This window comes from Psammomys obesus, unplaced genomic scaffold, assembly GCF_907164565.1.
Source record: "Psammomys obesus unplaced genomic scaffold, mPsaObe1.curated_primary_1811, whole genome shotgun sequence".
Taxonomy (NCBI): Eukaryota; Metazoa; Chordata; class Mammalia; order Rodentia; family Muridae; genus Psammomys; species Psammomys obesus.
In genome coordinates this window covers 12,403,535-12,419,624 of record NW_026596109.1, presented here as the reverse complement: position 1 = coordinate 12,419,624, position 16,090 = coordinate 12,403,535, and the positions used below count along the sequence as shown (strand labels likewise).

The 16,090-nt window shown below is 38.5% G+C and overlaps 1 protein-coding gene across 1 annotated transcript in view; it reads right to left on the bottom strand.

Moving 5' to 3' along the window:
• Faf1 (Fas associated factor 1) overlaps nucleotides 1–16,090 on the bottom strand; it is a 284,522-nt gene that overhangs the window by 33,182 nt on the left and 235,250 nt on the right. Inside the window, exons 16-17 of the mRNA XM_055629006.1 lie at nucleotides 3,048–3,128; nucleotides 1,338–1,415 (exon numbers count right to left, since the gene is read on the bottom strand). Coding sequence (XP_055484981.1) covers nucleotides 1,338–1,415; nucleotides 3,048–3,128 — 159 coding nt within the window. The remainder of the gene's footprint in view (nucleotides 1–1,337; nucleotides 1,416–3,047; nucleotides 3,129–16,090) is intronic.

Below are 16,090 nucleotides of genomic sequence, written 5' to 3'. Positions count from 1 at the left end.
AAGAACAGCAGAGCAGCCAATGTGACTAGTGCAGATAAGTAGGTGTAGGGGACAGAAAGGGTACATTGAGAATGTATTCTGCTTGAAAAAGCCATTTGATATTTTCCTCCTACTTTAAAATTAAGATACAATTACAAACAATAAACCTGTCATGTATACGTATGTGTACATATGTATGATACTGAATATCTAACCCAGGGCTTTGTATTTATATGGCAAACACCCTATCATTGTTCTGTAACTCCAATGCACAGAATTCCTGATTTGATAAAGTCTTATTTAGATTTTTTTTAAAAGATTAAAACCAAAACAGTTTATGCTTTCTGTATAGGTTTAGGTATGTGCATGTGAGCACAGCTGCCCGCAGAGGCGAGAAGAGTGCATCAGGACCTCTGTAAGCTGGACTTACAGGTAGCTGAGAACTGGGAACTGAACTTGAGTTCTTTGGAACAGCAGAATGTATGCTTACTCATGAGTCATGTCTCCAGCCTGAGATGTGCTATTTTATGGATCATAACTGGTGTCATGTCTACACAATCTCTGATTAACTTGAGACCATGAAGATTTTCCTCATGTTCTTTCCTAGAACTTTAAAGATTTAAGTCGTAAACTCTCATACTTTGTTCTTTTTTCATTATTGTTTCAACCATTCCAGTTATATTTCTTCATATACACTTTAGAAACAGTTCGTCAGTTTCTAGGTAACATTTTACAAAGATTTAATTTAGATCACTCGGTATCCAAAAGAATCACTGGTGCTATCTCCCTTATCCCCACTATACTCAGGCATGCACCTCTTTCAGTACTTGCTACGCAAGCACCACATTCCACAGTTTAAAGACTGTCAGGCAGGGCAGACCCTACACCCGCACCACTGTCTACGCAGACTGTGAGTACACGGCTTAAGAAACACAGAGAGTGAGTGTACATTTTCTTTATTTGGATATAGACATGAACTCAAAAGGAAAGTATCAGCAGAACAAACTAGGGGCTCAATGAAAGACGTTACAGAAGCAGCACTGGATTTTTTGGTGGGAAAAGTTTGGGGAAGGGATGGAAATACAGTTAGTATATTCTCACAATCTAAGAATGATGAGAAGTGCCTATTTAAAGCATCAAATGGGGAATAGAAACATAGGTAAAAGAAAACCAGGAATCTAATACTTCATCTAGTTTTTTCTAAGAGTCCCATATACTAGATCAGGGATAATTCTTTTAAAGACAGGTTTGGTCTCTTATACCAAAATGAGCCCAGGAAAAGCACAAATGTGTTGTAAAAAATATTAATAGCCTCACTACCAAATACAACAGAATTCCTTTCTTAAATTATGTCCTACCTCACGTTCCTCTTCTTGCTCTTTGCGAATCTGCTCCAAACGAAACTGTTCTGCCATCTCTCTCTCATGAGCTTCTCTCTGTTGATACAACCGACAAAATATAAGTATTTAATAAACATTTATAGCAAGAAATAATAAAACAAAGGAATCAAGCCCAGACAGGATTGTGATAAATGTTCACAGAGTGTTGAGTTCTCCTATAAGGAGTTGTAGTTTGACTGTAGCATACAGTACAGTTGGGCCACTTCTGCTGTGGGTGGGGGAGAAGAAGAAGGAAGAAATTATATCTGAGGAACTTATTCAACATACTCTACATGGCCACTGTGATAATAGCAATGGTTTTTTTCTGGAATAAGAACAGAAATGAAACCAACAAAAAGTAGTTTTGTGATACACTGGATTCTTGGTCACACAACATTGTCAGCTCTGGATAAGGGGGTATATAAGCTCCTTTGAAGGTTCAGAATATGGCTGAGTTGGCCCCATGTGTGCCTCGTCTACATTAAGCTCTAGTTTGATCCCTGGCACCACAAAGTATGAACTGAGCATGGTAGCACATGCATAGATCCTCTCACTCTGGAGAGGCAGCAGGAGCATTGGAAGTTCAGTCACTCTAAGCTACACAGAGTTTAAAGGCCAGTCCAGAACACAAAGGCTGTCTCTACAACCAAACCAAAAACAAGTCCCCCAACCAAAAAACAGAAACAAAACAAAAACCCAAACCACATTTAGGACATTTCTTTTGCTCCCACTTTGGACACTTTCTGCTCCCTCCCTGGCACAGACAATATGCCTCCATGCCTCCATACTCTCTGGAGGCTAGCTTGTTCTGCTGTCTTTGATGTAGTTCACTTGCCTCACCAGTAGGAAACATCCCCAGCATATTCCCATTTGCTGGCTCTTTAAAAAAGCTGGAAAAAAAAATATATATATATAAAATAATATATATATATTTATATATATATATTTAAAATAATATATATATTTATATATATATATATATATATTTTTTTCTCCCTATTGAAACTCTTAGTTCACAAACATTCACAGATTCATTACTTCTGTGATGCCTTGTGGGACACTTGCCTGAGAGGAGGCAGTGTGGTCTTGACTTAAATGATAAGTCTTCTTTTGTGGGCACAAACATGACTGGTTCATTTCTTCGTTCCTTCAACACCCAGAAAAGCAGCAGGTGCTTAAAAAGCCTTAAACAAGTCATCAGTTCTCACCCTAACAGCATAGTGGTCACTCAGAACACTTAAACACCTGGGCAGGGAACTGACTCAGCAGAGAAGGGAGCCTGCTGCCCTATCTGAAAAGCTGAGTTAGATTCCTGGGGCCCATGCGGTAGAAGGAGAGAACTGACTCCTTCAAGGTTCTGACCTTCACATGCACACTGGCACACAAGTAATAAAAAAGTGTGACAACCCTGTTGGGTTCTACCACTCACTAACTATAAAGTACATAAAGTACATACTGTACTCATTTTGTTATCATTTTTATGATTCTGACACAACTTATTTTGTCAAAATGAGTGACAAGTTGAGAATTATGAATAGAACTACTTTCTGTTAGCTGAACCTAGCTAATAAAAAGTTAACATTTTTTAGGACTCTAAGTAATTAAAAGAGAGAGAGAGAGATGGCGTCCACAACCAAAGGCCATTTAGGATCCAGCTCTATGTTCTAGAAGAAACTTGACCAAACCTACCTTTGCCCTGTCAGCTTCAAGGGAAAGACGGTAGGCCTCATCTTGCTCTCTCTTCACATTTTCTCTGGCTTCACGTTCATCCTTAAATAAAAGATTCAGGTAAAGTTTCAATTTTTTTTTCTTAAAGAAAAAAAGGAAAATCTTCCTGCTTTATTTCTAAATTAAGTTGTTATTACAATTAAATAAGGAAATTTAAAGTATACAGAATAAGGAAACAAGCAAGATGGGCCTACAACAGCAAAAATGAGAATATTTGAATCCTGGTTCTACTGTATATAAACTGACCAAGTGACTGCTTGTTTACAGTAAATTGAAATCCTATTTACCTGATATGGCTATTGTGAGAATTAACTGCAGTAACATACGAATTGTAGCAAAGCATTGAACACTTAATTGATTTGCATGATTACGAGTCCTGTCCCCCTGTCTCCTGATTTTTATTTTTTTAGCACTGGTACTAAGGACTGGGAAGAAATTAAAAAAAAAAAAAAAAAAAAAAAAAAAGACAGCAAAATACTCTTGTTAAGCTCGTTTCATACAACACAAAATTTCAGTTCAGACAAACAGCCTCTCCTCTTTTGGTAGTTAAGCACTTCTCTCCTGCATTCTTACTCAAAATATGCAGCTAACGAAAGTTATCTGTGTCAAAATCTTTTACAGTGTTTTTTCTGTGTGATGGAATTAAGTGAGGTAACATGATCTCAGAAAAGAAATAACCACGTTTTCTCTGATATGCAGAATGTAGCCAATGACATATGTACATGTGGTATTGTAAAACATGAAGAAAAGAGAACCAGAAAGGCTAAACGGAGGAAGCTGGCTGGTCAAAGAGCTGTAGAGACCCCACCTCCACCTTCCTAGCACTGAAAGGAAGAACCAGCTTCTAGCCCATGCTGGAGAGCCGACCTCAGGTCCTCAGGCTTGTGTGGCACATGCATGACAGAGCCTTATCCATGGCCTCTTTTAGAATACTTTTAGCTTCTAAAGTGAGCATACCACCTGCCTACATTGAGCTCTTGATTTTATATAAAATTAGAAATTAATTAACTACCATATTTTTATTTGTAAAATCCATGGAATAGTCATGTGCATATGCCATGCCTGCTCACGTGCTTAAATTTATTAAACAGCTGTACTCTTAGGATATAAGTTTTTCTTTCAGCCATTGTTGCCTTGGACCGAAAAATATACTGTCACAAACATTTGCCCACTTCTGACTTACAACTGGAAATTCCACTTCTCCTTCTTTCCCTTTCTAGTTAACTACATGCTCACTCAGGACGGAGCGCATGCTCAGCATTCTCTTACTGGTCTCTCTGACACCTAGGCAGCACTGGCCTTTCCCTTAAGGCTTTCTAAATCCAATACTTAAGTAATTATAAAGCAAAACCAGATACAATAGTACAAGGAAACCAAAACTACACATAAGAATAGGCCTTAAGACATTTACAGTATATTTTAACTACACAGACATATTTTCTTCTAACTATATTTTAACAAACCCACAATTGATAATTTTTAGTCCACTCTTATTATGAAGTTTTATGGTGACTTGACAGAGTCAACAAGGCATATTTTGTTTCTGTTTACATGTTCATTCAATGAATTTATTATTCTGTAAATAGATTTCCTTAACCCAAACTCAAGTTCATGAAGAATGGCCACTTAGATATTTCATCTAAGTTAGTTAATCTGAATTCTACAGTTTCTTCATCATAACTGAGGAGGAGCAGCAATCAGGCCGGAATATTTGTGCACAACTTCGGTGCTGCCAATGGCAATCTACATGAATGGATAAATGTTTTTCTTTTCAGACATCAATTAAAGCATTGAACTCTTATGGATCCTGTGTGTCCATGGAAAAATACAGTTCCAAAATTATCTATGTTTAGAATGCAATCAACAAGTTCTAAGAATCATCTTGTCCCTTTTTACACCTGCACTATGGAATTCTTAAGACCTTTAAAACTTTAATTTGACTTTATTTTTCCTCACTTCACCTCTTTGAAATTAGTTTTGATTTCAGGGTATTTGTGCTTTTCCTTTAAAGCATTTATTAAACTGCAATTATGTTTCATAATTATTTATTCAACATAAATAAACACCACAAAAGGAGTGTTCATCTGTGTTTTACATGCTGCTGATGGTTTTAAAGTGTAGGCTAAATAAATCAACGTGACAGCGTGAGCATGGAGAGGTGTGCTCACTGTGCTACATGCAGGACAAAGGTTCATATGAAGTGTCCTCTACTACTGTGCTAAACCTTAGTTTTTACATTTATTCTTCTCTTACACAATGCATCCCAACCACAGTCTCTCCTCCCTAAACTCCTCCTAGCCCTTCCCCCACCTCCCCTGTCCCCCAGATCCACTGCTTCTCTGTTTCCCTAAAGAAAACAGCAGGCCTTCCAGGGATATCAACTGGACACAGCATAACAAGTTAGAATAAGATTAGGCACAACTCCTCATATCAAGGTTGGATAAAGCAACTCAGTAGGAAGAAAATGGTCCCAAGAACAGGTAAAGAGTCAGAGACACCCCTACTCCCATTGTTAGGAGTCACAAAAACCCCAAACTAAACAACCATAACATATACGCAGAGGACCTAGCACAGACCCATGCAGGCTCTGTGACTGCCATTTCCGTGTCTGTGAGCCCCCATGAACCCTGCTTAGCTGATTCTGTGTTCTCCTGTTGTCCTCGATTAGTTTTTCAGAGAAAGTCTCTCAATACCTGGGGTCAATGATTTGGCGCTCTGGCCAGAAACCCCTGCGATCTGCCCATTTCTTCCCCTCACTCCTGGGTTATAGATACATACTGCCCAGATTCCAACTTGAAATCCTCATAAACAGTAAATACCTTATCCACAGAGTTCTCTCTCCAGCATCCCCATCCACTTCTCTCTCTCAATGACATGTTCTCACTATGCATCCCTGGCTCGCCTGGATCACAATATAGACCAGGCTAGCTAGCCTCAAATTCATAGAGCTATGCCTTTGCAATGCTGGTATTAAGGGCATGTGCAACCATGCTTGGTGTGTGTGTGTGTTTTTTTTTTTCCTCCTTTTTTAATTTTGACACTGGCTCCTTGAACAACTGACTTTATTGTGTCTAGCTTTTGAGTGCTAAGATTACAGGCATGTGCCATCAAGCCTGGCTTCTATCTTCATTTATTTACTTTGATGTTGGGGATTAAACTTAGGGCTTCGTACATGCTAAGCACAGAATCTACCCTGAGCTACACCCTCAGTTCCAAGTATATGCTGGATAAATAGTCATCTTTTTAGGTACAAAGCATCGATTATTTGCACTGCAAAGAGGAAAATAAGTATAGCTCATCTACAAAGTAGCCGGCCTGGTTAATGTAGTCAACTGGCTGGACAGGACTGACTTGTTATGTTACTATGTACATTCTACAATGGGACAAGCCACCTCAGCCATTTAAATACAACTACAGTTCATGAAACAATCACTGTAAGCAAACAGTTCTTTCCTAAAACAGATTGTTGCAAATATAAAGGTCATTATATTCAGGATCTGTGCCCCAGGAATGTGGCATCTGTTGGAGAGAATTTCCTAAACCAAATAGTCACCATTATGCCTACCCCTTTTTTCTCCTTCATTTCTTCCACAAATATTCATTAAGTATCAATTTTACATTTGCTATGACATGTGCACTGGAAACACAGAAGGCCAGGTGACCACTGGTGTTCAGGGTTAGGTTACTCTCCTCTGGCTCCTTAAATAAGGTTGCTTTCTGTTCCACCAGCTTGACTGCTCAAAACTCCACCTGTCTTTCATACACTTTTATAAATACAGGAAGACCAACATGTGCCAAGGAGCCACTTCAGAGATGGAGCATGAGAATAGACTCTGCCCAAGCCTATCTAACAAAGCTAGCGGCAGAGCGTAGGTGGAAACCCAGGACTCCTGAATGCGTCCCCATCTTTTCCTTGTTCCTGTCCTTTCCTGACATCATGGCATGTGGTTCAGAACAAAAGCTCACAAATTTATTAAGGTCTTCTTGTGGTTACAGTTATGTGTGCATAGCTATTATTTGTTCATATCTTATCTAGAGATTTTATATCTACCCCTGCATCTATTCTACTCAAAGCAACCTCTACAATTTGGGAATTAGAGGTAAAAACTGCTAAGGCACCCCCTGATATACACATATTATACTATATTATTAGACTTAAAAAATCCCAGGGGGTGGGGTTAAATCTAGTTTCATAATCTCAAGTATGTCTCTTGGCACTATGCCTATGACCTTCAAATATGTCCTTGCAGAGAGACTTCTAGGCCAGCCTGGGTTTTGGGGTGAGACCTGGTCTCAAAAATCTGAAAAAGAAAAGAAAGGAAGGAAAGAAGGAAAAGACTCATAAAACACTTCTATGCATCAAAGAATGCTATTGAGAGAAGAGACAAACCAATACCTGGCCCAACTTGATATCCACCCCATGGGAGAGAGCCAACCCCTGACACTATTAATGATAATCTGTTATTCTTGCAGACAGGAGCCTAGCATACCTGCCATCTGAGAGGCTTCACACAACAGATAATGAAAACAGATCCAGAGACCCACAGCCAAACATTAGGTGGAACTCAGGCAGTCTGTGGAAGAGTTAGGGGAAGGATTGAGGGCACTAGAGGTATCAAGGACACCACAAGAAGATCTACATAGCCAACTAACCTGGGCCTAAGGGGGCTCATAGAGACTGAACCATCAACCAAAGAAGAGGTATGGACAGGTCCTAGGCCTCCTACACCTATGAAGCTGACAGGCTTCTTGGTCCTCAAGTGGGTCCCCTAACAACTGGAGCAGGGGCTGTCTCTGACTTGGACTCTGTTGTCTCCCTCTGGAACTGTTTCCCTAGCAGGGCTGCCTTGTGTTGTCTCACTGGGAGAGAGGGCACTTAGTCCTGATGCGACTTGATGTGCCACTTGGGGGAGGAGGGGCAGGGAGGGAAGGAGAGGAGAGAGTGGGGTTATGATTGAGGTGTAAAATAAAGAAATTAATTAATTAATGAAGAAAAAACCCCTCTAACCCATTTTAAAAAGGGGAAGACAATCTACAAAATGTAACTAATATTACAAGTCATGTATTTGATAAGGAAAACAGGGCAAATGATTCAAGTAGGCATCTTTAAATAAGATCATAAATGTCCAGTAAGAATATATTCATAGTAGTATTTACAATACCCAGGAGGTGGAAAAAAAACTTGTGTCTACAAACAGAAATGGAAAATACAAATGTGGTATACAAATACATACATATACACACATGCACACAAAATGCAATATTATTCAGCTATAAAAGGAAAGGATACTACAATATAGACAAATCTTAAGGCATCTACGTTAATGAAAGACAACTATGAGAAGACAAATATCATGTTTCTGTTTACATAAGGTACCTAGAACAGGAAACCTCATACAGAAAGAATATAGAGCAACGATTTTTGTGGGGGAGCAGAGCTATTACTTTAATAAGTAATGTTATTTACTATAAGTAATATTACAAGCCGGGCAGAGGTGTCACATGCTTGTAATCCCAGCACTCGGGGGGGGGGGGGGGGGGGGGGGGGGCAGAGGCAGGCAGATCTTTGTGAGTTCAAGGCCAGCCTGGTCTACAAAGTGAGTCCAGGACAGCCAAGGCTATACAGAGAAACCCTGTCTTGGAAAAAAGAACAGAATAAAAGAGAAAGGACAGAAGTAATATTACTTATTATTAATATTATTAATATCAACAATCATTTATCATTATCAATTAATAATTGACAATATAATTATTAATCAACAAACCTATTAATAATGTTATTATTTAATAAATAACATTACTTATTAGAAATGCTAGTAAAAGAAATGTTAGCTCAGTGGTGAATCAAGTGATCTGAACAGATATCCTGTCCTTTTCATGTTACCAGAAAACAGGCAGCCTTGTACTGGTAAGCAGTAAGCTGTGTTAACAGTCTCCATTTCCAGCAAAGAGAAGTTTCTTTAATGAGGACTGAGGTATGAGAGTAAGTATTTGGAATGCAGTAAGGAAACTGTGCTGGTTTAGTAAAGCAACAGTTTAGAGGCTTTCCTCTAAGACCCACAACCTCACTAGCCAAGAGAAGTTGAGAAAGTTTCCAGTACCAGGCCTGGTTTCCCTTAGTCCAGTTAGAGAGCTGTTAGTTACTTCCCAGGGATGTGGGCCACTACTAAACAAAGCAAAAGGTGGAGATCAGGCAGGAACCTATGTTCTCTAAGAAACTGCTTCTTCTACACACACACCAATGTAATCGTGGTGGAAAAGGATGATACTCCTGAATTGTGCGGGAACTACTAGATATGCACGCAGCTCAAGAATTTCAAGGTACATGTCTAACTACAGATCTACTCAAACGAACCAGGCTCTACGTCTAAACTAGCAGAGGAACACAGGAAAGCCTGGTGACCATGTGTTAGGAGACAATTCTTAGGTTGGACTCAAAAGAATGGATAAGTAAAGAGAAAAAAAAAGTTAAGGTGAATTTAAATACGAACATTGAAAACTTCTGTTTTCTTAAAGACAAAACTTATTTATAAAAGAGAATAAAAGACAAGCCACAGATAGGGAGAAAAATCTTTACATATCAGGTCAAATAAAAAACTTTGTACCTTAGATATGTAAAGGACTCTCAAAAAAAAATAATGAAAGACCCCAATTTTAAAACAGGAAAGATTTTCAAACCTTTCATCAATTAAAGGCATATGTAAAACAGATGAGCCGCATGAAAAGATTCCCCAGCTCATTAGTGAACAGGAAATGCAAACTAAAACCAGGAGACACTACACACCCACTCGAGTGTCTAAAATGACTACATGTCATACCATGTGCTAACAGAGATGGAGAGGTACTGACATTCTGACACACTGCTGGTGAGAATGTCAATGACTTAGAGGCTCTGGAAGACACTTTGGCAGTTTATGAAAATGTTCACACTACATAAGCCTTATGACTCAAGGCTTACAGTCCTAAGTGCTTCTCCAAGACAAATCCAGAAAGGTGTCCATACATACACATGTGCACAAACTTTCATAGCTCCCAAATAAAATATAACCCTCCGGGGGCAGTGCATGCCTTTAATCCCAGCACTTGGGAGGTAGAGGCAGGCAGATCTAGGAGTTCGAGGCCAGCCTGGTCTACAGAATGAGTTCCAGGACAACCAGGGCTACACAGAGAAGCCCTATCACAAAAAAACAAAATGAATCAAAACAAAATAAACAACCCCCAAATTCTATCATTTAAAGTTACAGAATAAAAATATAAAGCCTAACAAAAGCATAAATACATAAAGCTGAGTGACTACAAAGGAAAGGTTCTTGCATGACTGACTGATAGTAACTACCACAAAAGACTACGAGAACCACAGCCTTGCCATCTGCTACAGCTTCACAGAAAGCATACTGCTGCAACCTAGAGAGTATTGCATTCAGTGCCACCCTGGGTTATAGTGAATGACCCTATCTAAAAAATAAAGCAAAACCAAACAACAAGCTTTGTAAAGATATCCAACCAGGCTGATTCAGGACTGGCATAATTTCTGTTACTAATCTCTGTGGCCAAATATTTTTGTTTCATTTTTGCTTTTTGTCTTTAAAACTTACTTCAGGCCCTGGCCTACGTGAATAAACTCACAGTTCACTGGGCATTCCTATTTTTACTATGATGCCATTCTACCCCCAATAATCTGCTAATCTTAGAGACCACCTCACCAACCAATTATGAAAATGCAAAGATTATTAAAAGCAGAAGTATTGTTGTCAAAATATTTCTTAGAACAGTTGCTGAAACCTCCATCATGACAGGATATGGCAATTCCTCTTACAATTTTAGAGAGTGTGTACACAAAGCCTTTTATCAATGACATTTGTAGAAATTTTAAGCCAATCATGCCTGGGTTCTTGTGTCTTCAAACTCCACTGATTTAGAAAACTGAAGAAGGTGCCTCAGGACTGAGTGACTTCTACTGAGAAAGTTCACACAAAGACCAAGGCCTAAGAAGACAGCAGGAAATGAAGGTTAAAGGAGACTGATTTGCCTCATTCCCCGAACTGAAAACAGAAGAGACAAAAGAGCTATTTTTTTTTTTCTGGTTAAATTTATAAATTTATTTTACTTAAGAAGATATCTTTCCCCCTTTCCCCAAAATACATGACCAGGATCAGGGTGGCCTAGAACTCACAGAGATCCACTTATCTCTGCATTCCGAGGGCTGGGATTAAAATAGTGTGCTATCACCGACCTCAGAAAATGCTACTAAAAAAGAATGGAAACTTAGTTATGTTCTTGATTTTACTGAATAGGAATTATGAAGAGAACAGTTAGTAAGGGTTATAGCAAACTGCAGACCGAATGTCTTTCTGCTGGAAGCCATCAGCATTCACACAGAGTGAAGTAAAATCTGTAATGTCTGCTTTCACTGACCATTGGATAAGAACTAAACTCAGGCTCATCTCAAGTATGTAAACTGTAAACTCACCACACTGCTAGTGGCTGCAGGAGGTCAGACTTGCTCTATATTCACAGGCTGTTTTGAGATTAAAGATGCCTAACAATGTTGGAATAATGTACAGTAAGTTAACCACAAAACACACCTTAAATCAGAATCGTTTGGCTACTTAACTGTTTAAGTACTTATCAAACAGAATGTCTAGTAAGCACTTATAAAAAAGGAAACATAAAGAATGAATCAAAATTCCAGGAGATGGTTTTACTTTTCTAATATAAAGAAAAGAATAAGGATCTAGGGATCATTTCATGTGGTAACTCTTGTAACACATAACATGGGCATCAACTTAGAGTATGCCAACAACTGGGCCCCACCATAAACTAAATGACTCAGAATAGGAACTTTAAAATGATGTCCTGCTGAATCCTATTTCACACAAACACTGTTTAAGTTCATGATCAGGGATTCTTACTTGTCTTACAGAAAGCAAGAATAGTTTGATAAAACTTGTGCTTTCAAGTAGATTCCACACAAAGGCTTCCCTGTAACCATGTAAATTACCCTGAGAAGAACATGTCTCCTGAGAGCATACACTCTTAAGAAAGGAAAGAGCCAGCTGCCAGCAAATATGCATTTTCTTTCCAATACAGCTCTGTTACACAACAATTCTACGAAATGCTCTGCAGTAAGAGTGGAAGGGAAAGTTTATCACTATGGTTTTCACTCTGTAAAACACTCTTACTTTCTGTCTATTTCATCAAATTTATCATTAATTATTTATAAAGGAAATCATGAAGTATTAATGAATACCCTTTCTATATTTTTATCTAGGACTTTTAATCCCTTCAAGTTTTGTATTTCAGAGTTTACAAAGCACTTTTACACATATTTTCACAACAATCAGGTTGGCCAAAAAAATAAAACCCTACCTATTTAGAGGGGCTGGAGAGATGGCTCAAAGGTTAAGAGCACTGGCTGCTTTTCCAGAAGTCCTGAGTTCAATTCCCAGCAGCCACATAGTGGCCCACAACCACCTATAATAAGATCTGGTGCTCTCTTCTGGCATGTAGGCAGAACACTGTATACATAATAAATAAATCTTTGAAAGAACAAAAACACCTATTTAGAGATGAAGAAATTAAGTCTTAGAAAAGAAAGTGATTTTTCCAGGGTCCCACAGAGCTGGTTAGAATGCTAGTACCGAATCTAAGAGGTCTTCCTGCTTTATTTCACTTGAATCTATAATTTTATCTTCCAAAAAAAAGATGCAAATACACTCCTTAAGTCTTAGAATTATTTTTCGGGGTATAAAAATCTGTTTCCACTTGCTACATGAACTAACAGGAATATCAAGTTTGGACTTTGTTCACCTGATTACTAATGGACTTTCCACAGAGAACGAAGGGATGTTTACCTCCAGCTTCATAATGTTTCTCATCTCTGAGTTTGACTACTTCTTTCTGACTATAAACAAACTTAGTATACTTTTTTCCATCTGTGTCTTTAGTCCTAATGCAATGTCTGATACTTGATAGATTCTAAAAATACCAAGGAACAACAAATGAATATATGAATATTTGGCTACAGACATCACCTGTCCGTCTGTCTGTCTGTCTGTCTGTCTGTCTGTCTGTCTGTCTATCTATCTATCTATCTATCTATCTATCTATCTATCTATCTATCTATCATCTGCATGTCTATTCCTATATATTTATATAATCTCGGGATTGGGGGCAGAGAGGAGGATCCTGAGAGCTTGCTGGCTGATCAGTCTAGTCTAGGGTTTTATGAGAGAGCCTGTCTCAAAGTAATAATATTGATAGTGATATAGAATTCAGGATCTTACAATGCTAAGCAAGACGTCTACATATGAGAAATAAACCCTTTTTATTTAAATTTACATGAACTCAATTTTTCTACAAAATCATTAATGAATTGTTAGCACTCAAAAACAATGTAGTGAAAACCAGGGAAAATCTAACACTTGGTCTTTTTTTCAGGTTCCTAGTACATAAAGATTGAACATAAACATTAAACGTACTGTTTACATAAAAAAAAAACAAACTAATTTTTAAGTAAACGCCTGTTAACAGTTTTAAACAGAGTGAGTTAAAAACAGCCCACTTAAGGACAATGAAAACAGAGATGAATTTATACATTACAGGGAGCTGGTAGTTTTAATCTTGAAGTCTTGCCCTGCTAGAACTCCCCTGGAATTTCCGGTGGAGGTGTTTAGAAAAGATTCTTTTTCATTTGAGTAGAGGTAGTATTTGGCAGTGAGTTGAAAAGCTGGATCTTTTGGAGTAGTTTGCTAATTTCTTTAGTGGCAGGAGTTAAAAGGGGACTGTCTCAGTGTCTACCTCAGAGAAAACAGGGTAGGTTGTGAGCATCTGTGTAAGTGCTGACTTAATCCAAAGACAGTCTGCATATCAGCCTTGTGACCTGGGGTGGGATCACCACATTTCCAAGCACCTCTGTTCAAACCTTGTTCTCTCTTGCTCAGATCTGACATTTGCATTTTTCATAGTCTCAGTTTTCTATTGTTTTCCATAAAACTCATTCTTTCATTTAGGTACTCACTTAAAATTTTATAAAACACTTAGTGCACAGCTAACTGACATTAGCCTTTTGTTAGAAACTGGAGACAAGCCTCCCAAGACACGTCTTTTTTCACTAGTTGTGGGATAGGCTCAAATATCAATTATAGTCAGTTTACAAATGTCTTTTTGCATTCCCACAATGCCACAAGGAAAACTGCTACTTCTTTTTTTTTTTTTTTAAACTGCCACTTCTTGACAGAAAAGCTGAGACATAAAATGGTTATGTAACCTGCCCAGGGTGTACCCTGTTGAGAAGCTGTGCTTGTCCACTCCAAACACTTGTGCTCTTACTGCTAACCCCACAGTGCTCAAATCTGAAGATACACAGAAACCACTTTTATACAGGAAACCTAGAAAGAACAGAGAACCCTCCCCGCTATACTAGGGGAATTTTCAACATATAAGCCTAGAAATCTGTACTTTTAGCAAAAGTGCTCTGTTGACTACATTTTGAAAAGCAATGTATAAAAAAAAAAAGCAAACAAAGCAGATAAATTATAACAATATTATTGTGAAGACTGAACAAAGCAAGTGTACAAATGCTACAGACATCATAGTTTCCCAATGGTGCAAATTTCCTGCTTAGAAAACCGTATTAACTACTCTCAGTTTAAAATTCAAATTCTACGAGAATATAGGTATATACCTTGTGAAAAATGCACCTTACCATACATTTGCAGTTTCCCCAGTCCTTTCTATGGACAACTGCTCCTTGTACTGCTACTTCTTTCCCACCTGCATCAAGCTATGCAAAATTATAAGCTACATCTTATGTTCAGATTTTTGCAATGTCCTCCCCTTTCTCAATCGAAATTGTTATTTTCCATCCATTCTTTCAAACTCAGTTTACAGGATCATCACTACACAAAGTATTTCCTGGATACTTAACAGCTATCAGATACTAATCTAAGTACTTTACAAGAATTAATTAATATAAATTCACAACTATAAAAGTAGCTGACACTAAAGACAAGGGGCTCAAGAGGAGGCTCAGTGACTAAGGGTACTGCTATCCTTGGGGGATTAGCACTGTCTGTAACTCTAGTCCCAGGGAATAGTCCCATGAACACCAGGAAGATATGTGGTTCACAGACCTACATGCAGATCAAGTACTCACACACATAAAAATCAAATTTAAAAAATGGAGGCACAGGGATAGGAGAGATGGCTTAGAAGTTAAGAGTCTTTATTGCTCTCCCGGCTTCCAGATTCCATTTGCAGCACCCACATGCTGGCTCACAATCATTTGTGACTTCAGCTCCAGAAGATGTGACGTCCTCTTCTAGCCTCTTGAATGCACACATATAGGTGCAAACAAATAATTTACACATAAAGGCTATCTTTTTAACACAAAATGAAGGGACAAAAAGTTGGTGCGGTTCTTCCCACAACTTAGGGTTTGCTAGGTGACACAGTTAGGACTTGAATTCAGGCAATTTGATACCAGAGCGCTTACTCAGCAACTTTCAGTCCTGTATGGAGACAATGAGCTTCTCTTAAGTATTAAGCATGAGCATTTACTCAGAGTTCAGTTCAAAAGACACCACTTTCTGTTCTTCTGTCCTGTGTGCACTTTCTCCTCTTCTAAACCTCCTTCTAGCCCACTTGACCGTGGCCATGTCTCTTCATTCGTACCACCTAATTGCTTCCAGACACTGGGATTTCATTTTTATAGACAAATGGCCAAGTTCCCTGACAACAGAAATGCTGTTATCCTGGATAGCTTGGCCTGGGCTTATCACATGGAAGGCACTAGAAGAAATTTCTGGATTGAAATACAGAGCAAGAAAGCACAAGAAAGCAAGAAAGGTCTCTCCAAAATGAAGAGTAAAGGAGTCAGCAGAGAGGCATATGTCAGATATTTCCTTTACAGAAATACATCATTCTGAAAAGCAAATGAGAGTGCTTTCAAGCACAAGATGATATGTTCTCCACGGTTGGCTAGTCTTGGCTTACAAAGTGAA